At 54.0% G+C, this 24,234-nt stretch overlaps 1 protein-coding gene across 2 annotated transcripts; it reads left to right on the forward strand.

Moving 5' to 3' along the window:
- On the forward strand, positions 1-24,214 carry ERBB2 (erb-b2 receptor tyrosine kinase 2). 2 transcript variants are annotated; one of them, XM_040497400.1, is made up of 27 exons: positions 1-241; positions 6,678-6,829; positions 7,696-7,909; positions 8,723-8,857; positions 9,153-9,221; positions 9,398-9,513; positions 9,666-9,807; positions 10,873-10,992; positions 11,283-11,409; positions 13,194-13,267; positions 13,356-13,446; positions 13,653-13,852; positions 14,209-14,341; positions 14,427-14,517; positions 15,218-15,378; positions 18,127-18,174; positions 19,501-19,639; positions 19,723-19,845; positions 20,128-20,226; positions 20,502-20,687; positions 20,823-20,978; positions 21,092-21,167; positions 21,481-21,627; positions 22,049-22,146; positions 22,340-22,528; positions 22,806-23,058; positions 23,203-24,214. In XM_040497400.1, the coding sequence occupies exons 1-27, from the start codon at positions 169-171 to the stop codon at positions 23,571-23,573; spliced, it is 3,783 nt and encodes a 1,260-aa protein (XP_040353334.1). In that variant the 5' UTR covers positions 1-168; the 3' UTR covers positions 23,574-24,214. The 2 variants fall into 2 exon arrangements, with proteins under 2 accessions (XP_040353334.1, XP_040353335.1); XM_040497401.1 differs by lacking the exon at positions 1-241 and adding an exon at positions 1,948-1,971.
- Positions 24,215-24,234: the final 20 nt, after the last annotated feature.

Below are 24,234 nucleotides of genomic sequence, written 5' to 3' on the forward strand. Positions count from 1 at the left end.
GAGGAGGTGGAGGAGGAGGGCTGCCTTGAGGAAGTACAAGAATGAAGTTGTGGAGCTGAGAGTCCCCTGCGTCGTGCCCCGAGAGCCGAGCAGAGCTCCCAGGCAGCCGCCCGGCCCTTCGCAGCCCGGTCCAGCCCGAGCCATGGGGCCGGAGCCGCAGTGAGCACCATGGAGCTGGCGGCCTGGTGCCGCTGGGGGCTCCTCCTCGCCCTCCTGCCCTCCGGAGCCACGGGCACCCAAGGTAGGTCTGGTGTGGTGAGGGCACGAAGCAGCGACGCGACCCTGCAGCCTGGGGCCCCCGCCGAAGGTCCCCGGGCTGGCGGGGGCAGAGGGGGGGCCACACGAACTTCCCGGTCCGAAGTTTTGGACGGTGTCGGCGCTCCCGAGCAGCCGGCCTCGCCGGGGAGGGGGCAAAGGAAGGTGGGGTAGGGGGGCGATGACGCCCAAGCCGCTCTAGATGTCCCAGGCAAGAGACTGGCGCTTTCCAGACTCGGCGACGGCAATGGGAACTTGTCAAAAAAGTTCTCTGAAATTGTTCGGAAAGTTTGCCATCAAAGGGTGTACTGCATGGTGTGTGTGTGTGTGTGTGTGTGTGTGTTCCCCTTTCTTGAGCCCCTTCAAGCTTTCTCAAAGACTTTCCAGTTGGCAGCCTCCGCCTCCAAACTGGACTGAGCTGGATTCCTCGGGGGTCCCTTCTGTTGCCCCTCCCCCGGTCCCATCTCCCCACCCCCACCTCCCCCCGCAGCCGATTGGGTTTAGTTCCTCCAGCTTCAGGCAGGATCGCGGTGTGGAGGGGGGTGGTGGGGAAAGTAACCTGTCCGGCCAGAGCCGGGCTGGAGAGGGTGGCCGGTCGGACTGCCGAGTTGCCTCATGCTGGAGTCTGGGGTGGGGGGAGGGGGAGACGTTTGTTTTGAGCAAGTTTCTTCAGGGCCAGCCCGGGGACTGTGTGCTTTGTGACTTCTGGAGAGCACGGGCCACGGAGGGGCGGTGGTAGGTTTCCTGGTCTGGGGCATAGAGTGGGAGATTTCCCAGCGGGGGATTCCTGGGCAGTCCTGCGGGGTGGGTGGGGGGCGGGAAGGAAAGGTAAAGACAGAGGGCCAGATGTGGGTTTGCAGAGGGCTGGGTTGTCCTGCCTTTTCCTTCATGCTGTGTGTGGGGAGGCACGGTGGCGGGGGTAGTGCCGGTTCTGCCCCATTGGCCCATCTAGGCACTAACAATTAAAGCCACCGTGTGCTGGAGATCTACTTTGGGCTAGGCATGGTGCGCGGTGGTTTGCATGCACGCCCTCTAAATCCTCAGACCAACCCCACAAGAGAAATCCTACTAGTATTCCCATTTCCAGGTAAACACCTGGGCTTAAAGAGGTTACATCGCATCAAGGAAGTAGTGGGTCCAAGATGGGACCCCCCAGACGGTGTGACCCCCAGCCACACATTCGAAATCACTGTATTAATCCACCTTGAACAATGGGTGACACTGCTGCTGGCATCACTGTGCTGTTGGGAAGACAAAATGGGAGTGTTCTGGGGAGTAGTGGGTGGTCTCCATCGGTCAGGGAGTCTGGAGAAGGGGTGGGGGTCATCCCGTCTGTGTGTTGCCCGAGGGCCTCTCTGTCAGAGCGTTGCAGTATTCTCTGAGGGGCGTCTATGCTAGGGTGTTCCTGTGTTGTGTGGTCTGTGTTTGCGTGTCTGGGCTTTGTGTTGCCAAACAGCAGTCTCCCTGCTGGCTTAGGGACTTGACTGAACTCTGCCCTCTCAAGGAACTCCCTCAAGGTGCTGGGTCAGATCTGCTGTAAACAGTGGGAGGTGGCCCCACGCCTTCTCTCTGACAAAGGAGGTTCCACTTTCCTGGGAGCCCATACGTCTCCCTGTTTCCCAGGGGGGCGTCTGTCTGCAGCCCTGACCTTCTGCTGCGATGGGTGAGGCCAGGCTGCACTGTCAGGCTGAGCTGCTGCCCCCCTCAGCTGGGCCTGTAAGTTGAGCAGGTGGGGGTGGCCTGGGTTGCTGCGGTGCTGGGATACAGAGGGGTCAGTTCTCTCAGCGATGACTGGGGCCTCCTCAGGCCTATCTCACCCCTCGATCTGCACTGCTGGGTGCAAAGACAGATGTTGGGTGTGTCGGGCAGAGAATGGTTGCAATGGCAGGGCACCGCCCGGCTGCCTCTAGCACCCCCATTATATCCCAGGGATGAGGGCTAGGGCAGGAATTTGGGGGAAAGGGGAGACAGGGAGGATCCAGAGGGTCAGGATTTTGCTAGGACCCATTCTTAGAGGTCAAACTTTTGTCAAGTGTAGCAAACACATCCTTATCTTGCAGAGGTCCTATTTTAATTCCCAAGCGATTCTTCTAACAACCTCCTTCCTTTTTACCTTACTTGAGGAAAGTAACTTCATTCTAATACTCAAGGGGGAAAAAAGCAACAAATGAAGCGATAGGATGAAGTGTGAAAAGGGAAAATACATCTCATTCCAAATACAAAGTCATCTTTCATTTTCTCTTGGTTTGGAATTACCCACACTCCAGCTATATGAACTTCCCTTGCCTGAACTTTTGACAAACTTTTTTAATTTACTTTATTTTTTAAATTTGCATCTAAGTTAGCACATGGTGCAACAATGATTTTAGGAGTAGATTCCTTAATGCCCTTACCCATTTAGCCCATCTCCCCTCCCACACCTTGCCTGAACTTTTGAAAAATGTCCAGTGTGCTTCCTGTGTGCCAGGTTCTTTTCCATCGACGGTTTCATTTCATCTCTGCAACAATCCAAGGAAGTGGGTACACACAGTTCAAAGAAGTGAAGTGATTTATCCAAGGCTTCCTAGTGACCCAAATATGTCTAGTAGACCCAATAATAATGTCTAATGAGGAGGCATTAAGAGTTGGTCAAAGTCATATCCTATTCAACAGGAATGGGGTGAGCAAAGCCTCAGGGGCAGCCAGGTGGCCAGACTGGGGTAGAGGTGCTACTCTGTTATTCAGGTAAGTGAGTTCCCTTATCTAGCCTATAGAAAGTGGAGTGAGCTGGGCCCACTGAGGTCCTCTTCCTCCCTGTCCAGCCCATGCCTGCCTTCCTCTTGAGCCCTCCAAGCATGGCAAGGGACTGAGGGCAGGGACAGGGTGGAAGTCAGGGGGCCCTGCAGGGCTGGAATGAGGGAGACAGCTGGAATGGGAGAAGAGGAGCCAGTATGGAGGAACCATCAGTGGGGGGCTAGAGTAAGGCCCCAGTAGTTGTGCCTGCCCCTGAGAGCTGAAATGATCTGGAAAGAGATCCCCCTCTCTGCCTCTGCCTGTGGGAAGCCCTTATGGGGTGACATCTCCATCTCTTGCTAAGCTACCTTTCCTTCTCACCCTTGGGAAGAGAGCCCATGTAGGGCGATGGGTGTGTGCTCTCTAGGAGTGGGAGAATTATTATAGCCAATGTTTGTGTTGCCTCAGTTCTGTTTACAAAGCCTTTTCATGTTTACAGGCTGCTTTTTTGATTCATTATCTCATTTAACTCTCATTTAACTTCTCTGCAGAAAGTAAGAGTTGTTAGTGTTTTATTATCCCATCCTCACAGCCAAGTTCAGGTCACTAAATAGTCATTGAGCGCCTACGAAGTCACAGGCACTGCTGGGCATAGAGATGAATCTGATATGGCCTCTGCCCCCAGAGGTCCTTTGACTTGCTCAAGGTCACACATGAGCAGGCCAGCTAGGGTTCTGGTTTAATGATCCTGAGCCCAGGCCCTGGTCTGATATGGGACCTGATACCATGTATGTATGGTGGGTGAGTTCTGGGCATCACTAGAATGGGCTCTTAACCTGTAGGTCTGGGGGAGTTGAGTTTTGGGGATGCAGGTAGTGTTCATGGAAACCAAAGGAAGTATCTCTTGCTGGTGAGCAAGAGAAGCAGCTGGGGCTGAAGTGCGGCAGGGAGGGCACAACCTTCTGGAGAGCACCCCCCAGAGCTAGGACCAAACCCTGACCACTGAAGTCCAGCCAGAGGGATATGAAGGACTCTGAATAGCCTTTCAGCAGAGGGATGAACACCAGGACCTCAACTACTACCTTGTGGTTTGCAAGTTCTTGATTGGATTTCATCCATCCATCCATCCATCCATCCATCCATCCAGCAAACTCTTATCTGGTGTTGGGCTGGTCCTGCCTCATAGTGACTTTGCGTCAGAGAGCTGGAGAGGTTGGGGCTTCTGAGGGTCAGGTGTCCTGAAGACACAGAGCTCTCCTGTGTAGAAAAAGACTTCTCACACCCTACTCCCTGAAAATCAAGGGGGCTGAGTGGATATGGGGACTGTGGTGAGGACTGGGGAGAAGGAGTCTGGTGAGCAGATGGGGGAGGGGGTGGGAGGTGCTGAGCTCCATGGTGAAGGGGACAGAGGTGGAAGTAGGGGAGGTGTCAAGAGGCCCTTCTTGGCTTCATGTCAGCTTGGTGGGGAAATTTGCCCGCAAGCCTCCAGCTCTCTGGGAGAGTAGGTCTCAGTACCTGACTTCACCACCCGCTGCAAACGCTTAAAGAATCTTAGACTAAAATCAGCCGCAAACTCACTAGTGGGGTGGGGCTACCACTCTTTCTGGCCCTCAGCTCAGCCCAGCCCCCCTGCCCTGCCCAGAGTCTGTGATGTTTATCAGTGGTATCAGTAGAGTTGGTATGTATTCCCCTTTGCACCTGATGTGGGGTGAATTTGTATATGTCCAGTTAAGAACGTAGGATCTAAAGTCAGACAGACTCAAGTTCAAATCCTGCCTCTATCGCTCATAAGCTTTATTAAGATCTTGGGAGACGAACCCCTGTCGGCCTCAGTTTTCTTCTTTGCAAGAGAGAAGTTGCTGTCCCAGCCTCGGGAGGACATAATGAGGCTCCACCCAGAGTGCCTGACAGTACACAGTAGGTGCTCAGCTAACGTGGCTGCCCTTGGTGTTCCCATTGTTGTTGTTTTCCTATTGCCTGGCTGCCACAGCTGGTGTCCTTTAGAGGAGGCAGAGGGCCACAGCGGGTGGAGACAGCCTCTGCTCCAGCTCTGCTTGTCCCTGTCCCCGGTTTGGGCCAGAGCTTTGGGGTCTGGGCCTAAAGACAGCTGTGCCTACAAAGCAGCTGAGGCTGCTGAGGCCGCAGGAGGTCCTGGCAGCGGGCGTTATTTTGGGCCTGGCCTGCCACCCCCAGCTCCTGTTTCTCTTGGGAGTCTGGGGGGAGGGACCCTTGAGTTCTATTTCTGGGCCCTCCCCTTCCTCCCTCTTTGCTTCCTTCCCTATCTGTCCAAAGGGGTGGGAACAGAGACCACTCTGGCTTTTACTGGGAGACTGTCAGCTCATGGCAATTGGCCTCAACATGAACCCGAGGCACTGGCCCTACCAGCCTTTCCCCAGCTTTCTGGAGGCAGGGGATCTCTCTTATCCCCCAGGATTTGACTTCAGGCTCCAAGTTGCTGGGAGAGCAGGAATCCTGGTGTCAGACCTTGAAGTCAGCCACTGCTGTCCCCCTGAATCTGCACACAGTCCGTGGGAGGTGCAGTGGCAACCAACAGGAAATCCCAAGCAGCTCAGGCACCTGTGGGCCTGTGTATCTGGGGGTGCCCTCCACCCACCTCCCCCCGGCGCACCCTCCTGGGCAAGACGCGCCAGGTGATTCATCTCCTCACCAGAGCAGAAAAACGGGTTCAACTGGGCACTTTAATCTCCCCCCTACTGGCAGGCATGGTGCCAGCTGTTGTCCAGAGCAGCCCCTCACCAGGAGTAGTTTACCCCTTCTGTATCCCTGGGCTTTGTAGGTACTTCCGGTCTCAGGGACACGCTGCTGGGGTCCAGGTGGGCCGGGGAGGCAATTCATCTTGATGCCCCTTGGCTGAGGGTTGGCCCTGGGAAGAAGGTACACAGGGCTGACGTAGTGCCCTTGTGGCAGGAGTTTCGTGGCATAGATTCTGCCAGCTGGTTCTGGAGTCTTGCCCTGAGGAGGTGGCAAGGGTGAAGTGCCAGCATAGGATCCGTCAGAGTAGGGCATCGCTCTGGCCCAAGATCTGCAGCCTGGGTCCGGATGCCCGTTGTTGGGGTCTGATGCTCCTTTTTTTTCTGCCTGGGGGAATTCCAGAGGTCCCTGCAGTGACCAGGCCCCTAGTGGTCCCCATGCCCCAGCTATGACTCTAGCTGACCCTCCTTCCTTCCTTTCTGGGTGGCATTGTGGGGGTGGACATCCCTTGCCAAGAGGCTGGCATGTGGGTGGTATTGGAATGGGGTGGGGAGAATGCCCTGAGTTTGTTTGCTTGGGATAGGGGCAGGGGGTATCCAGAAGCTTCATGATTCATCATGGCCTCTCTTGGGGGATTTTTTACCCCTTGGCCACGAGTGGTGCCTTGGGGACAAAGGGAGGCTTTCTTTGCCAGCCACCACCCCGGATCAGACGGGCAAACTCCCCAGGGCTGGCACAATGGGGGCCCCTCTGGATACTCAGGATGGGCCGAGTTAGAAGGAGCGTTTCCTCTGATTTCCCTCCTCTTCCCAAACTTGCAGACTTTCTTTGGCCGTTGTGCCTTCTGCAGGTGCAAGGGACATGGGAAGCGGGGTCCTTCACTTGTGCTTTCTCGCTGTCCGAGATGGCATGACTCTGCGGAGTGAGTGTGGAGGAGGTGCCAGGCTGGAGAAGCTGACGGGGCAGCGGCCTCTGACCCATCTCCTCTCTCCTCCCAGTGTGCACCGGCACAGACATGAAGCTGCGGCTCCCAGCCAGTCCCGAGACCCACCTGGACATGCTCCGCCACCTCTACCAGGGCTGTCAAGTGGTACAGGGCAACCTGGAGCTCACCTACCTGCATGCCAATGCCAGCCTCTCCTTCCTGCAGGTGAGGCCCATGGGGGACCCAGCCAGGTCCTGCCTCCAGCTGAGCTGAGCCCTATGCTTATAAATGGGTGGTAGAAGAAGGTGCCCTATAGTTCTTCTCTTGTTGCGGCTCCTCAACTGGGAAGTCCTTTCTGATGCCTGCGCCCTATCTGTTCTACTGCAAGACCAGTTGACTCCCTCTCAGTCATGTGGCTGGCCCTGGACATCCCTGGGTAGAATGCACATGTGCCTCTGCTAAATTTTTGGCTCCCTTGCCAGCAATCGCCTCCTCCTGTCCATCTGCCCCGGCCGCTGTCCCTGTCCTGCCTGGCGTGGTGAAAGGGCTGCTGGGAGGTTGTGGGTTCTAGGTCCAGTTCTACCGACAAGCCATGTGAATATGGTCTCGGCCCCTGGCTTCTCTGTCTGTGTTTTGGAAGCAGGGAGCATGCTTTGACTCCCCTCTGGGAAAACCAAATGGAAAATGTATGTGAAAGGGTCACGAGCAGGGGAGAGAGTGGGAACCAGCCTGCTGGGTTGTGTCCACAGTGCCCTGGAGTGGGGCCACGTGTGTGAGGCTTGGTCAAATCACAGACGTCATGTCATGTAGGTGTTTCCTTTTATGGATGAGGGAACTGAGATGCAGAGAGGGTGTGGCACTTGGTCATAGTTCACACAGTGCTCCCCCCACCATTTATCTGTCTTGATCATACACGACTCTGGTTTGGGGACGTGGGGAGTGGCCTTGATCTCTACTTTATGCGTGACAGAGCTGGACTTCTCAGCGGATGGGGGCTTTGCATTTGGTGACTTAGAGGAGGACGGGGGGGGGGTGGTCGTGTTCCAGGGCCTGGGCCTGCTTCAGCCCCACCTGGTCCTGTTCTCTCCCAGGATATCCAGGAGGTGCAAGGCTATGTGCTCATTGCCCACAACCAAGTGAGACAGGTCCCACTGCAGAGGCTACGAATCGTGCGAGGCACCCAGCTCTTTGAGGACAACTACGCCCTGGCCGTGCTGGACAACGGAGACCCACTGGACAGTGGCACCCCTGCTACAGGGGCTGCCCTAGGAGGGCTGCGGGAGCTGCAGCTCCGAAGCCTCACAGGTGATCATCATTATCATTGAAACCTTCTCCTTGTTATCGGGAGCTGATCAGGGCCACTGCTATGCGTGGGAAACTTTGTGTGAATTAGAACTGGCATCCCTTCTGGATGGATGCAGGTGGGGCTTGGGAAGGTGCCTTTGTGAAGATGAGAAGATCTCCCTTCTTCCCAGGAAGTCACAGCTTGCACGAGCCTGCACAGTTTGATAATTAGGATACAGGCTGGGGTTAGTCCACTTCTTGGCTGAGTACACATGTGCAGTGAACAACCTGCATAACTGTATGTGGCAGCCTTGGAGCTGACAGTATCCCAGACTCTGTGGCCAGTCACTTGGCATACACGATCCCATTTTGGTTGTGCTGTAATCTTGCAAGGGAAGCATCAGTGCTATTCTCATTTTACAGATGAGAAAACAGGTTTACAGAGGATAAGTGACTTGCTCAAGGTTACATAGCTATGACATAGCTAGTTAGTGGTGAGGCTGGTTTTCAGACTCCAGAGTCTTTTTTAACCAGTAAGCAGTGTGCACAGAGTATAGAGGTGGGAGGACAGGAGAGGGTGGCATGGACATCTGGACCCTGTCATGGACAACTCACTCCTCCCTGGATCTCAGGTTGTTCATGTGTGTGGGGCAGGGTGGGAGGGGTGGGGTTCTGGTACGGCTAGAAGATGCTGAAGGTGTCTTCTCTAATCCCTGGGGAAACTGGGGTGTGTTTAAGAGGCCTGCTCCCCTCTAAAGAGCTCAGGAGAGTCCCATGGGAGGGCAGAAAGTGACAGACAGGAAAGGAAAGTGCTGATTATTGCCTGCCCCACAGAGATCCTGAAGGGAGGGGTCCTCATTCAGCGGAACCCGCAGCTCTGCCACCAGGACACGATTCTGTGGAAGGACATCTTCCATAAGAACAACCAGCTGGCCCTCATGCTGATAGACACCAACCGCTCTCGGGCCTGTAAGCCATGCTTCTCCCTGCCTGTAGCTTCCTCTCTTTCTCAGGCAACCCAGCGATCCCCAAACTCCCCGCTCACTCACACCCCCTCCACTCCCCACCCCTGTACTAACACTACCCATTCCCTCTTTCTGTCCCATTTCCCTCCTGCCATTTCTCTGTGTCTCTTCATCTCCGTGGTCCTCTGTCCTGCTTCCCTCTGCTTCTAGATCGTGCCTCTGTTTTCTGAGTCTTCTTTTCCTGCCGACTCTCCCTCACTGCATTCTGCCTCCTGGTCTCTGTCTATTTCTCTCCCCAGGCCAACCCTGTTCTCCAGCTTGTAAAGACTCCCACTGCTGGGGAGCAAGTTCCGGGGACTGTCAGAGCTGTGAGTGCTAGGAGGCCCAGAATCCGGGGGGTGGGGCAGGGGGCCGGGCTGGGAGGGTTACCAGACCTAGGTGTCTTCCCAGGGGGTGGGGCAGGAAGTCATCACAGAAAGTGATGCTGGTGAGGGTCTGGTGCCTGGGCTACTGCCCAGCCCTCATCCTGCCCTTTGTCTCACAGTGACTCGAACTGTCTGTGCTGGTGGCTGTGCCCGCTGCAAGGGCCCGCAGCCCACCGACTGCTGCCACGAGCAGTGTGCTGCTGGCTGCACGGGCCCCAAGCATTCTGACTGCCTGGTATGTGCCCACGGGACCCCGGGGTGCAAGGGGAGGGGCACCCTGCCTGCTCCTGCCCTGTTGCCCGTTGCACGCCAGGGAAAAACAGCCCAGTGACCACCAGCTGCCTGTCTCCACCCCCGCCACCCCCACCCCCCACCCCCCGCCTCCAGGCCTGCCTCCACTTCAACCACAGTGGCATCTGTGAGCTGCACTGCCCAGCCCTGGTCACCTACAACACGGACACCTTCGAATCCATGCCCAACCCTGAGGGCCGTTATACCTTCGGTGCCAGCTGTGTGACTGCCTGTCCCTGTGAGTGCCAGGGACAAATGTCGTTTTAGTAATTTTGCTGGGAGGGGGGTTGGTTTAAGTAAATGGGAGCGTATGGTGAGTATCGTCTGACCCTCGCTCTGGCGAGGGTCACGGCACTTCGTGTCGAGCTGCCTTGGTCTTTCAACAGCTAAGAGCAGGTGGAGCAGAGTAGGAGCTAAGAGCCCAGGCTCAGGAGCCAGGCTGCCTGGGTTCGAAACCGGGCTCTACCATTTTCTAGTCACGTGACCTGCTTCCTGTACCTGTTTTCTCATTTGAGGATGGGGGCAACATAGCCCCAATCTCATAAGGTGATTATAAGATTTGGATGAGTTAATATTTGTAAAGCTCTTAGGGGCGCCTGGGTGACTCAGTCGGTTAAGCGTCCGACTCTTGATTTTGGCTCAGGTCATGATCTCACAGCTGATGAGTTCGAACCCTGAGTCGAGCTCTGTGCTGACAGCATGAATCCTGCTTGGGATTCTCTCTCACTCCCTCTCTCTCTGCCCCTCTCCTGCTCGAGCTCTCTCTCCCAAAAATAAATAAATAAGCCTTAAAAAAAATATATTGGTAAAGCTCTTAGAATAGTGCCTGGCACATACTAAGCACTCCTAAATGCTAATTTTTATTGTATAGTCTAGATTGATCAGAGTTTTATTTAACAGTTCCTGTATTTATTGATGTGCATCGGGGGACTGACCTCAGACCTGGGGCCCTCTTTCTTCGTGTCATGAGAGGCAGGAGTGGGCTCTCAGCTCCTGGTTGTATCCTCCCCGTGGTGGGTTACAGTACAAAATGTAGAGCCAGACTTTTTGTGTCCAGTCCTGGCTCCTCCACTTGATAGCACATGACCCTGAGTAATTTACATAAAACTACGATGATTCCCTCTTGGCAAAATGGGAATCTAACAGTACCTGTCACATAGGGTTGTGAGGAGTACATGACTGTTGAGTGTGCAGATACGCAGTAAGGGGATTTCAGTATTGGTTGATATTCTTACTGCACTATGTGGGCATGGTGGGGCGTGAAGGCCCAGGGCAGACGGACACACAGTCCCCATCTCCTCAGACAACTACCTGTCTACGGACGTGGGATCCTGCACCCTGGTCTGTCCCCTGAACAACCAAGAGGTGACAGCTGAGGATGGAACACAGCGGTGTGAGAAATGCAGCAAGCCCTGTGCCCGAGGTAACTGCTGGCCACCCCCGGAGCCAGGCTACAGTTCCTGCCCCTCTGCACACCCAGCTTGGCCCACAGTCCCATTCTTCTTCAGACCCTCCTGGGACCCAGTCCTTTTCTTCCAATGTCTCTGTCCTGGCCCTCCCTGGATCAGTCTGACACATTCCCCTGTATTTCCTGTCTGTGCAAGGGGGCACGTGGCCCCAGGGGGGGACTGTGGACAGGACCCCGGAGTTTGAGTTCCTGGTGCTCCATGTGGGGGCCGAGACGGCCCCTTCACCACCTGCCCCTCCCCACAGTGTGCTACGGCCTAGGCATGGAGCACCTGCGGGAGGCGAGGGCAGTCACCAGTGCCAACATCCAAGAATTTGTCGGCTGCAAGAAGATCTTTGGGAGCCTGGCGTTTCTGCCAGAGAGCTTTGAGGGGTAAGGATACGCGGACTTAAGGGTGGGCACAGCGGCCTGAGCAGCATCAGGGCAGTCAGTGAATCCTGAGGACCCAGAAGTGGCAGTATCTCTGGGGGATGGTGGGAGACAGAGGTGGGAGGCCAGAAATGCAAAAGAGGCAGGAAGGGCAGGGGGACCAGAGGGTGTGGGGACGTGGTGGGGGGTTTGTTTGCATAAATGACATGCTATCCACAAATACGCACTTGTGTGGAGGCCAAGCCATCCAGAGAAAGCAAAATTCTCCTTGAGTTTGCAGTGGCTTTATTCATAATAGCCCCCAGCTGGAGATAATGCAAATGTATACCAATAGGTGAATGAATAAATAAATGGTGCCTTATCTATACAATGGAATTCTCAGCAATAAAAAGAAACAAACTACTTACTGATCTATACAACAACATTGATGAGCCTCAAAAACATGTTCAGGGGCACCTGTGTGGCTCAGGCGGTTAAGTGTCCAACTCTTGATCTCAGCTAAGGTCTTGATCTCAGGGTTCGAGCCCCGATGTTGGGCTTCACGCTGGGCGTGGAACCTATTTAAAAAAACAAAAACAAAACCCATTATGGTCAGCAAAATAAGTCAAACAAGAGAGAGTCCACACTGTGCTATTCTCTTTACGTGAACCTCTAGAATAGGCAAAACCACTCTGTGGTGGTAGAAATCAGAACAGTGGTTGCCCCAGGATGGGTGGACCAAGACGGGACACAACAGAAGTTTCTGGGGGCAATGACAATGTTCTGTGTATCAGTTGGGGTAGTGGATACATGAGTGAATGCATTTGTCAAAACTCCTCAAACTGTACATCAGAACTCTGTGCATTTTATTGGATGTGAATTATACTTCAATAAAAATATGTATTTAAAAAGAGGACGTTCCTTTCAACACTTCCTGCAACTCTATTCCCCTTTCCAGAGGAATCCACTGCTAATAGTTTGTGTGGGTTCTCCTAGACCATTTGTACATACTTAGACACACACAGAGAAACATAGTTCTAGTAATTTTATTGAGAAGGTTGACTTAAAATGGGAGCTTATCATGAATATTGTCTGCCCCTCGCCCTAGAGAGCTGGTCAAGGCACTTCGTGTCAAGCTGCCTTGGTCTTTCAACAGCTAAGAGCAGGTGGAGCAGAGTAGGAGCTAAGAGCTCAGGCTCAGGAGCCAGGCTGCCTGGGTTCGAAACCGGGCTCTACCATTTTCTAGTCATGTGACCTGCTTGCTGTACCTTAATTTTCTCATCTGTAAAATGGGGGCAAAAATAGCCCCAACCTCATAAGGTGGTTATAATGTTTGAATGAGTTAATATTCATATGCTCATAAAACAGTGCCTGGCCGATATTAAGTGCTCTTTTTTTTTTTTTTTTTTAAGTGCTGCCAAATGTTAGTTTTCATCTGTAGTCAGGGTAGACAGGGATTATATTTAACAACTCCTCTATTTACTGATGGGTCTTTTGGTCATTTTTAATTTTGCTCTTACAAACAGTTCTGCCCTGTACATGTCTCTGGGAACAGGAGCCAATGTCTCTCTAGGCCACATTCCTAGAAGTAGGATTTCTAGATCAAAGGATATAAATACTGTTTTGACAGACCCTGCCAAACTAGGGCTTGGGCTTTGAAACTCAGGATGAAAACAGCCGGGCTTGATGGGCAAAGGGTTTAAATGAAGTCCTTAATGGAGGGCGGTGGGGGAGGGTGGCCGGGTCAGCTCTGGGGGTCATGCCCACCTACTTCCTGGCCCTGCTGACTCCTCTCCTAATCCTTCTAGGGACCCAGCCTCCAACACTGCCCCCCTGCAGCCTGAGCAGCTCAGAGTGTTTGAGGCTCTGGAGGAGATTACAGGTGGGCTTTGCTTCTCTGCATCCTGCTCTGATGGGGTCGGGGGTCCTCTTCCTGTCCCCACACCCCTAGCCTCACCCTGTGCCCGCAGGTTACCTGTACATCTCCGCGTGGCCAGACAGCTTGCCTAACCTCAGTGTCTTCCAGAACCTCAGAGTGATCCGGGGCCGAGTTCTGCATGAGTGAGCACCGGGGAAGGGCGGGGGGGGGGGGGGGGGGGGTGCCTGAGGAGCTTCCCAGGGAGCCCGTTGAGAAGCTCTGGGCATGGTGGGCACTCCTGTTCCCGAGGGACTCCAGCAGTAACATTTCCATGGGAGTTTTCGGAGTGTGCTGGGGACAGGAGGAGGTGAGGGCAGCTCTTGCTGACAGCCAAACACTCTTCCCACAGCGGTGCTTACTCGCTGACCCTTCAAGGGCTGGGCATCAGCTGGCTGGGGCTGCGCTCGCTGCGGGAGCTGGGCAGTGGGCTGGCCCTCATCCACCGCAACTCCCGCCTCTGCTTCGTACACACGGTGCCCTGGGACCAGCTCTTCCGGAACCCCCACCAGGCCCTGCTCCACAGCGCCAACCGGCCAGAGGACGAGTGCGGTAAGACAGGGAGCCCAGCGTCACACGCTCCCCGTCTGCCGGCACACAGGAGTGCCTGTGGGCCCCTAGCAGCAGCAATCTCAGACTTGTGCAGACTGCCCATCCCTTGTGCACCATTCTTGACACGGCTGTGGCTGGCTTGACTTCTTGGCATGGCTTCCGGCTGGGCCTGGCCACACTGCCTTGGCATCTGTGCCTTCCTTTTCCTCCCTGTCCCTGGAACCTCAGCTCTTTCTTTCCCCGCATTGCCCGGCACCTATTCCCACCCCGTCCAGCCCACAGCCTCCTCCCCTGGTTCATGTGGACCTGGAACCTTCCTTGAGTGTCCCCTCTAACCCCCTTCCTCTTCACTGCAGCGGGTGAGGGCCTGGCCTGCTACCCGCTGTGTGCCCATGGGCACTGCTGGGGTCCGGGACCCACCCAGTGTGTCAACTGCAGCCAGTTCCTTCGGGGCCAGGAGTGCGTGGAGGAATGCCGAGTACTGCAGGGGTACGCGGGGCAGGGCAGGAGGGGCGGCCGGAGTGGGGCACGGGGGCTCCTTCCAGACCCCCTCCTCAGCCATCCCTTCTGTCAGGCTTCCCCGGGAGTACGTGAAGGATAGGTTCTGTCTGCCATGCCACCCGGAGTGTCAGCCCCAGAATGGCTCAGTGACCTGCTTGGGCTCGGTGAGTTGTTGGTGGGCTTGATCGAGGTGGGTGGAGGGAAGCAAGGGCAGGGGCGGGGTGGGGTGGCCGGGCACCTGGCCATGTCCAGTAGAATGTCCCAGGAGAGGGCTCGGAGCTCAGCCCTGGATGGCAGGAGGGTATTAGGAGGCTGGCATGCTGGGGACTGCAAGTTGTGTAGTGGACCCTGTGACCCTTCAGACTATGCAAAGGTCCCGGGGAGGCCTGTGTCCTTGGCTGTGGCTGTGCCAAGGCGGTTAGACCTATGGGCTTAAGCATCAGACTCTCTGGATTCGGATCCAGGCCCTGCTTCCATCCTTGGTTCGCTCATTTATAAAGTGAATATTGTACATTGGAATGTGGGAAGAATGAACTTAAAATAGGGTTTGGCACCGTGCCCAAGCGATTTGCTGTGTGTTAGTTAACTATTGTTACTTGCTGTTATATCTTAAGTAATACACTCCCCTGCTAGACTTCCAGTTCTTCATCTGAAGCCTCCTGCCTGAGGATTGAGCTTTGAGCAGGGGAGGGGGGAGCTGGGTGAAGAGCAGGGGTGGCAGACATGGCTGGTCTGGGCTGTTCCAGGAGCAAGGCGAAAGTGCTGTGGAGTGGCCCTGGGAAGCACGAAGGGGACGCAAGGGCATGTCCTGCTGCCCTGGAGGTGTTGGTGCTAGCCCCCTTCCAATCCTTCTTCCCTTCCCAGGAAGCTGACCAGTGTGTGGCCTGTGCCCACTACAAGGACCCTCCTTTCTGTGTGGCTCGCTGCCCCAGTGGGGTGAAACCTGACCTCTCCTTCATGCCCATCTGGAAGTTCGCAGATGAGGAGGGCACGTGCCAGCCATGCCCCATCAACTGCACCCACTCGTGAGTCTGGGGGCCTTCTCTACAGAAAGGAGGGCTTTGTCCTAGGAGACTTTCTGGGGCTCTTATTGTGAAAGGGGGATAACTCTGCCTTTGCTTACACTGCTTAGTTTTTGTTTTGTTTTGTTTTGTTTTGTTTTAATTATTAGTCCTTAGAGGCATCTGGGTGACTCCATCAGTTAAGCATTAAGACTCAATCTCCACTCAGGTTGTGATCCCAGGGTTGTGGGATCAAGCCCTGCATTGGGCTCCATGCTGAGCATAGAGCCTGCTTGGGATGCTCTCTCTTTTCCTCTGCTCCTCTCCCCTACCCGCATGCTCTCCAAATTACAAAAAAAATTTAAATGAAAACATGAAATATAAATGAACGTCATTAACAGTTCTATCCCCACTGTTAATAATTTGTAATATTTTTCCTCCAGGTCTTACCTGTGTACATGTTAACATATAATTATTATTATAACACGTGAAATATGTGTTTATATACATATAATTATTCTTAGTTGTTTTTATCTGTGCACATTCTAACATATATTATTATAACATATAAACTGTAGTTAATATATATTATTGTTCTCCAACTGTTTTTATGTGTGCACATTCTTTTTTTTTTTTTTTTTTTAATTTTTTTTTTCAACGTTTATTTATTTTTGGGACAGAGAGAGACAGAGCATGAATGGGGGAGGGGCAGAGAGAGAGGGAGACACAGAATCAGAAATAGGCTCCAGGCTCTGAGCCATCAGCCCAGAGCCCGACGCGGGGCTCGAACTCACGGACCGCGAGATCGTGACCTGGCTGAAGTCGGACGCTTAACCGACTGCGCCACCCAGGCGCCCCTATGTGTGCACATTCTAACATATATTTCCTTTTACTAAAATGGGATCACAGACCATACATATTGTTTGCAAATTGCCTTTTTCTCACTTAACAGAACCTTGCAATGTTTTTCCATCTCCTGACATGGTGATATACCCTATTTTATTTTTTTTCATTCAGTTTTCTTTATTTACACATGAGACACATGGATACATCCTTATGATAAACACTTTCAGCAACAAAAAGTATAAACATTGCAAAGCAGATGTGCCCTTTCATTCCAGTCCCCTAGGGAAAACCATCAGATTCAGTCTGCTACGTGCAGCCTTCCAGGCTTTTCTCTACACATCTGCATAAACACATATTACATTTATATTATATTGAATCCTGTAAGATTGCTGTTTTTGTAGGTCAAAAATGGCCAAGAAATAGCAATTTCATATAGTTCATCTCATACATAGTCAGGTTTGGTTTTCGTGTATATGCATTAAAAAAAAAATTTTTTTTTTAACGTTTATTATTGAGACAGAGAGACAGAGCATGAGCAGGGGAGGGGCAGAGAGAGGAGACACAGAATCTGAAGCAGGCTCCAGGCTCCGAGCTGTCAGCACAGAGCCCGACGCGAGGCTCAAACTCACAAACTGCAAGATCATGACCTGAGCTGAAGTCAGACGCTCAACTGACTGAGCCACCCAGGCACCCCACGTGTATATGCATTTTTTAATGCAAATGGGACTGTGTTCTACAAATTGTTCTGAACTTTGCTTCTCCCCCAACCCCTGACTTTATGTATCTTGGAGGTCCTTTCTTGTGAATGCACATGGATCTACCTCCTCTTTTTTTTTTTATTAAAAAAATTTTTTTTAGTGTTTATTTTTGAGAGAGAGAAAGAGAGGGAGAGAGTATCTGAAGTGGACTCTGCACTGACAGCAGAGAGCCTGACACGGAGCTCGAACTCACAAACCATGAGATCATAATCTGAGCCAAAGTCAGTCCCTCAGCCAACTGAGCCACCCAGGCTCCCCATCCATACCTCCTCTTTTTTTTAACTACTCAATCTGCAGCCCGGATATAGTATTATTTAACCATGTCCTTGTTTGAGGGATAGTGATTTTTTTTTTCTTTTCTTTCTCCCCTTTTTCTCTCTCTTTCTTTTCCCTTTCTCTCCCTTTCTTTTTCTCTTTCTTTGTTTCTTTCTTTCTCTTTCTTTCTTTCTTTCTTTCTTTCCTGTTTATTGCACTTGAGCCCCATGTACAAGTTAGCATCTTATACATGCCCCCTGGCATACAGGTGTTGGCATTTTCTTTTAAAAAAAAAATTTTTTTTTAATGTTTATTTTTGAGACAGAGAGAGATAAAGCATGAACAGGGGAGGGGCAGAGAGAGAGGGAGACACAGAATCTGAAATGGGCTCCAGGCTCTGAGCCGTCAGCACAGAGCCCGACGCAGGGCTCGAACTCACGGACCGTGAGATCATGACCTGAGCCGAAGTCGGACGCTTAACCGACTGAGCCACCCAGGTGCCCCCAGGTGTTGGCATTTTCACAGTATATCCTGTGAGGTGGAGCTGCCGGGTCACGGACATTATCTAATAGGTATTGCCAAACTGTCCTCTGCAGAAGTTGGGCCAGTTTACTGCCCTGGCATTCTTTTACAGAGGAACGTAGCTGTGTTTTTGGACTTGATGCTTCTTTGGGTGCTCCCCAATTCCTACCTACCATAGACAGGTAGAGGGGAGCAGGAAATTCAAGTTCAAGGCCAGAGAAGGAATCCCCTTGTGGGATGGTAGGAAGAGTATTGGTGACTTTGAGCCCAGTTTCTGTCTTTGTCAAATGGGGATAATAACCCAGCCACACCCACCTTAGGGTGGTTGTGAGGCTGGAGTCAGACCAGGAGGTGTTTCCCAGCCTGGTTGATGGGCCTCTCTCTCCTGCAGCTGTGCGGACCTGGACGAGAAGGGCTGCCCCGCCGAGCAGAGAGCCAGGTCAGCCTGATCCCCGGGACACACCTTATGCTGCTCCTCAATCCCCTATCAGCCCCTGGGTGGTCACTGCTGCAGGAAAGGGGCATCTCCTGACATGACACATGTCCCTTTCTAGCCCAGTCTTCCCCTGTTGATTCACCTTTCAATTTGCTTCAGCAAGTGGAAGGAGGACCTCCTCAGGATGCTTAGAGAGTGGGGAACAGGAAAAGATGGCAAAGACCCCCCAGTACCTCCCCACCCTCGAGTAGCTAGATACCTTATAAGGGGCATAGGCAACATTCAACTCACAGGGACAGAAGGCAGATTGAGAAGAGAGTGCAGATGCCCTGGAGGAAAAGATGAAGTCTTAATGGGGTGGCAGGAGGTTTCAAGGAGGAGGTGGCATTTGAGCCAGGCCTTGAAACAGGGGCAGGTAGCTCATGTGCATTAGGGAGAAGCGACCAGGTGGCATTGTGGGGGAAGGGTCAGGAAAACCTAGGATGTGTTTGTTTGAAGGTTCTGGCATGGTGGGCCATTAAGTGAGCCCAGAGAAGGGAGTAAGGGGTGAAGTCTAGGTCACGTTAGGGCATAGGCCCACCCTCACTACCGGGCCACAGGGTTGGACTTGATTTCTGGGCAGTGGGCAAAGTCTTTCTTTGGGAAAGACTCTGCGGACAAAAACAGATTGGAGTATCTAAGCAATCATTTGTCCATGAAGCAAGCATTCACGAGAGGTCTGTGATGTGCCAGGCTTTAGCCAAGCAAGGGAGGAGGGCAAGGATGGTAATGATGTAGGGTCAACACCCAAGAGCTGCATCTATCCTAGGATGAGCTGAGTCTTAAACGATGATCCCATGGAGAAATGGTGGTCCAGACAGAAGTAATAGAATGTGCAAAGGCTGGGAGGTGTGGAAAATCATGACCTATGGGTGAAAAATTTGGCTGGAACATCAGAATCACTGAATGCACATTCCTGGGGCCCCACCCCATACCACAATCAGAGTTGCTAGGAGTGGGGCTCTAGACTCATGCACATTAACCAGCTCCCTGGTGATTTTTGTCAGGAAGTTTGAGAATCCGGGGCTACAGCCATGGGCAGTCACATAGACAATTTGGAGATGGGGCTAAAAAGGGCTCTGAATGTCCAGCAAGGAGGCTGGACTCTCCTGGAGGTAGTAGGGAGCCAAGGGAGATTTCTGAGTAGGAAAGAGAGGATGGGAGTCCGTGGGTCACCCTTCTGACTTCCCTTTCCAAAGGCCAGTTACCTGCATGTCCCTCCCTGGGGCTCCTTCATCTTTTCATGCCCCAGCCTGGTCCCCAGTCCCTAACCCTGGCTCCCGCCCCCAGCCCTGTGACGTCCATCATTGCTGCTGTGGTGGGCATTCTGCTGGTCGTGGTTGTGGGGCTGGTCCTTGGCATCCTAATCAAGCGAAGGCGGCAGAAGATCCGGAAGTACACGATGCGGAGGCTGCTGCAGGAGACGGAGGTGAGGCAGTCTCAGGGCCTCCCTGTTGGCTTGGGGTCTACAGCCCAGCCTCCTTCACTGACGCCCCACCCCCCTCGCCCCAGCTGGTGGAGCCCCTGACGCCTAGTGGAGCCATGCCCAACCAGGCTCAGATGCGAATCCTGAAAGAAACAGAGCTGAGGAAGGTGAAGGTGCTTGGATCCGGAGCTTTTGGCACTGTCTACAAGGTCAGGGGTGGGGCCAAAGTTCCTGGGTGGGCGGTCCCAGAGGATGCAGCGGGTGTGGCCAAGCGTTCTGTGGGGAAGACAGCCAAGAGCTGGGGTGGTGCTGTTTGGTTGGGCAGTTTGGTGGGAGGCTGGAACAAAGGGAAGGGGAGTGGAGAGCTGGGCTACATAGTGAGGCTGATGATATAGCACGTTTGGCCCCAGAGTGGGGAGGGTATTCGGAGGCGACTGTAGGTGGGATCTGGGGTTCCCTTTTCCTGCTCACATCCTCCTCTCTCTGCCCAGGGCATCTGGATCCCTGATGGGGAAAATGTGAAAATCCCAGTGGCCATCAAAGTGTTGAGGGAAAATACATCTCCCAAAGCCAACAAAGAAATCTTGGACGTAAGCCCCTCCGCTCTCCCTAGCCAGGAGTACAGGAGGGACCTCCTAGCTGTATGTCTGGGCTCTGGGCTCTCTCTTCACTGAGGTTCGGGAGGCACTCTGTGATTCCCCAAGCCTTGACTCTTAACCTCCCGTGGGCCATGGTTCTGGTTTGTGCAGGATGGGGATGGATTGGGTGAAGGTCCCCCATCACGCCTCGACCCTCAAGAGGGGTATGTGGTGGTGGCAGGTTTGTGGTCTCCCACACCTTCTCAGGGTGCACTCTTGCCCCCCAGGAAGCGTATGTGATGGCTGGCGTGGGCTCCCCATATGTGTCTCGCCTTCTGGGCATCTGTCTGACATCCACCGTGCAGTTGGTGACACAGCTTATGCCTTATGGCTGCCTCTTAGACCATGTCCGAGAACACCGTGGGCGCCTAGGCTCCCAGGACCTGCTGAACTGGTGTGTGCAGATTGCCAAGGTATGCACTTAGGGGGCCTGAGCTCTGCAGCTGTCCTTGGGGGCAAGCCTCTGACTTCACACAGGGCTGGGATTGGGGAGGTTTCCTGGGAGAATATGGCCAGAGCGGAGTCCATATGGACACATCTGATCCCAGGGGATGAGCTACTTGGAGGATGTTCGGCTCGTGCACAGGGACCTGGCTGCCCGGAACGTGCTGGTCAAGAGTCCCAACCACGTCAAGATTACAGATTTTGGGCTGGCTCGGCTGCTGGACATTGACGAGACAGAGTACCATGCCGATGGGGGCAAGGTTAGAGGAGGAAGCGGAGGGAGGCAAGGTGGAGTGGGTCTGGACCCTGGGAGAATTCTACGAACAGCCACCTCCCCACCACACCTAGTTTGAGGACTTCTTTGCTCTTCCAGGTGCCCATCAAGTGGATGGCGCTGGAGTCCATTCTCCGCCGGCGGTTCACCCATCAGAGTGACGTGTGGAGCTACGGTGTGTGGCAGGGAAGGTTGGGAGGAGGGGTGGACAAGGAGCCACGGGCCTGGGGGGCCATGTTGGTGGAAGGAGGAGAGCAGGGATAGAAGAATTAATGGAGACACCTTAGCATGAATGTGGGAGGGAAGGAAGGGGCTGCCGGGGTCTGTGTACTTCCCTGGGACTAAGGAAAGACTGGCTATCTCCTGCCCCTTGGCATCGCACCCCTCCCTTCTTCCCATGGTGCCAGGCTCTTGGGCAGAGCCTCTGGGACTCGGTGCACTAAAGCTCCCTCTTGTCCCCTCACCTCTTAACCCTGTCTTTGCCCCAGGTGTGACTGTATGGGAACTGATGACTTTTGGGGCCAAACCTTATGATGGGATCCCAGCCCGGGAGATTCCTGACCTGCTGGAGAAGGGGGAACGGCTGCCCCAGCCCCCCATCTGCACCATTGATGTCTACATGATCATGGTCAAATGTGTGTGGCTGAGTTATGCCAGCTACTTGGAGGAGGGATGGAAAGTGCTGGGGGGGGGGGGCTGGGTAAAGGGGGGCCTATAAGGGACATGGGAGGAGGCCAAGAGCAGGTTGTATGTGGGCCCAGGGTTCCAAGTATGGTTGAAGGAGCCTCAGAAGGGTCTCGCTTCCCTTTTACAGTACCAGGCCAGAGGAGCTCTAGAAGACCAACTAGGAAGAGACTTATATGCAAAATAAAAAGGGAAAACTAGTAGAGATTCTCAAAGGGTCTAACTCAGGATCTGAGTCTGATACCTCTTTTCTACCACCCGAGGACTTTGGACTCTAGTCACTGGGGTTGTCTAGACCAGACTGGAGAGGGGGTGGGGCCCGTGCACAGGCTGCAGCCAGAACTGAGATGCTGAGCTCCCTCCCGCCCCCAGGTTGGATGATAGACTCTGAATGTCGGCCACGTTTCCGGGAGTTGGTGGCCGAATTCTCCCGGATGGCCAGGGACCCCCAGCGCTTTGTGGTCATCCAGGTACTGGGCCTTTCTACCCCATCCCTGCCTATGTCTAAGAGCACTCTCCCACAGAGGGTGGGAAGGGAGAGGATCCCAGGCTTCCAAGCCCAGCTCCTGCCTCATGCCTCATGCCTTTTGTCCGCCCTGAGCCTTTCTCGGAAGGCTGTGCACTGGGCTGGGGAGAGGCTGTCACTGTCTCCTTCCTCCCCAGAATGAGGACTTGGGCCCAGCCAGTCCCTTGGACAGCACTTTCTACCGTTCACTGCTGGAGGATGAGGACATGGGAGACCTGGTGGACGCTGAGGAGTACCTGGTACCCCAGCAGGGTTTCTTCTGCCCAGACCCTGCCCCAGGCGCCGGGGGCACAGCCCACCGCAGACACCGCAGCTCATCCACCAGGGTCAGTGCCCTAGGTCACACTGTGGTGGGTGGGTGTAGTTACCTCCTCCGTGTCCTTTTCTTCTATGTCCCCTCCCACCCCAACAGTCACCTCTCATGGAGACCCCATTATCCCTGACGACTCCTACTGCCTTCCAAGCCTTGACCCCTTCCTCTTCATGATGACTATGTCAAATCCCAATGGTGTCCCAATTTATCCCCTGTGACCCTATCACCTCCCATGGAGTCTCTATCCCAGATCCATGAATGACCCCATTGTAACTTTCTCTCATCTCCAGAGTGGCGGTGGTGAGCTGACACTGGGGCTGGAGCCCTCCGAGGAAGAGCCTCCCAAGTCTCCATTGGCACCCTCAGAAGGGGCTGGCTCTGATGTGTTTGATGGCGACTTGGGAATGGGGGCAGCCAAGGGGCTGCAGAGCCTTTCCCCACAGGACCCCAGCCCTCTACAGCGGTACAGTGAGGATCCTACCGTACCCCTACCCCCTGAGACTGATGGCTACGTTGCCCCCCTGACCTGCAGTCCCCAGCCTGGTATGGAATCCAGGCCCAAGATGAGAGATTGGGAGGGGAGGGGGGAGCTTGGGGTACCCAGCCCAGGGCCCACTGTGGGGACACTGGTAGTAGCTGGGACAAATGGGTTTCTTCCTCTAACAAGCCCCCTCCTCGCCCTTTCAGAATATGTGAACCAGCCAGAGGTTTGGCCAAAGCCCCCATCGCCCTTAGAAGGCCCTCTGCCTCCTTCTCGACCTGCCGGTGCCACTCTGGAAAGGCCCAAGACTCTGTCCCCCAAGACTCTTTCCCCCGGCAAGAATGGGGTTGTCAAAGACGTTTTTGCCTTTGGGGGTGCTGTGGAGAACCCCGAGTACTTGGCACCCCGGGGCAGGGCTACCCCTCAGCCCCACCCTCCTCCAGCCTTCAGCCCAGCCTTTGACAACCTCTATTACTGGGACCAGGACACATCTGAGCGGGGCTCTCCACCCAGCACCTTTGAAGGGACCCCTACAGCAGAGAACCCCGAATACCTGGGCCTGGATGTGCCAGTGTGAGCGAAAAGGCCAAATCTGCCGAGACCCTGCTGAACCCTCAGGGAGTGGGGAAAGCCTGACTTCTGGCCTTCATCGCGATGAAGCAGGGAATCCTGCCACGCTAGACACCTTCCTTCCTCCTCCAGTTCCCAGGTGGCCAAGAGGGGCACAGCCTGGTTGGAAGAGGGGGCAGCACTGGGGAGCCTTGACTGACTGGAGCCCTGCCCCAGACAACTCTAGGGTCCCATGGATGCCACAGCCAGTCTCCTCGCCCGAGGGAACAGCCCAGCTTGGCTGTCCTGTTCCAGACCTTTGACACAGAAGGACTTAGGAAAGCTGGGCCTGGAAGAGGAGGAGGCTCCAGGGAGTGTCTAGGAATAAGAGCAACCCATTCAGAGACTGTCTCTGAGACCTAGCTCTGCGCCCAGGAACAAGGGAGCAGCAATGCCACCCAGATCCAGTCCTTGTACAGATCCAGTCCTTATGCTTTTTTTGTTTTGTTTTGTTTTTACCTTTTTTTTTTTTTTTTTAAATGAAATAAGGACTCGGGGAGAGCGGGTATTGTGGAGAGGGGTGGGTCCCTGGAGTTGGGGGAAGGATGTCCTTTCTCCACACCCACTTTCTCCATTTGCAAATATATTTTGGAAAATAGCTGGGCACCAGCCTATGTCTGGGGTGGCTC

The sequence above is a fragment of the Herpailurus yagouaroundi genome, unplaced genomic scaffold (assembly GCF_014898765.1).
Source record: "Herpailurus yagouaroundi ecotype Mexico unplaced genomic scaffold, PumYag 189, whole genome shotgun sequence".
In the NCBI taxonomy this organism is placed as follows: domain Eukaryota; kingdom Metazoa; phylum Chordata; class Mammalia; order Carnivora; family Felidae; genus Herpailurus; species Herpailurus yagouaroundi.

Excerpts from the sequence above, each read along its gene's own strand:
- ERBB2 (XM_040497400.1), top strand. The coding sequence starts at position 169 with ATGGAGCTGGCGGCCTGGTGCCGCTGGGGGCTCCTCCTCGCCCTCCTG. Across the intron at positions 9,514-9,665 it reads CCAAGCATTCTGACTGCCTG|GCCTGCCTCCACTTCAACCA; the intron begins GTATGTGCCCAC and ends CCCCGCCTCCAG. Across the intron at positions 22,147-22,339 it reads AGCGCTTTGTGGTCATCCAG|AATGAGGACTTGGGCCCAGC; the intron begins GTACTGGGCCTT and ends CTTCCTCCCCAG.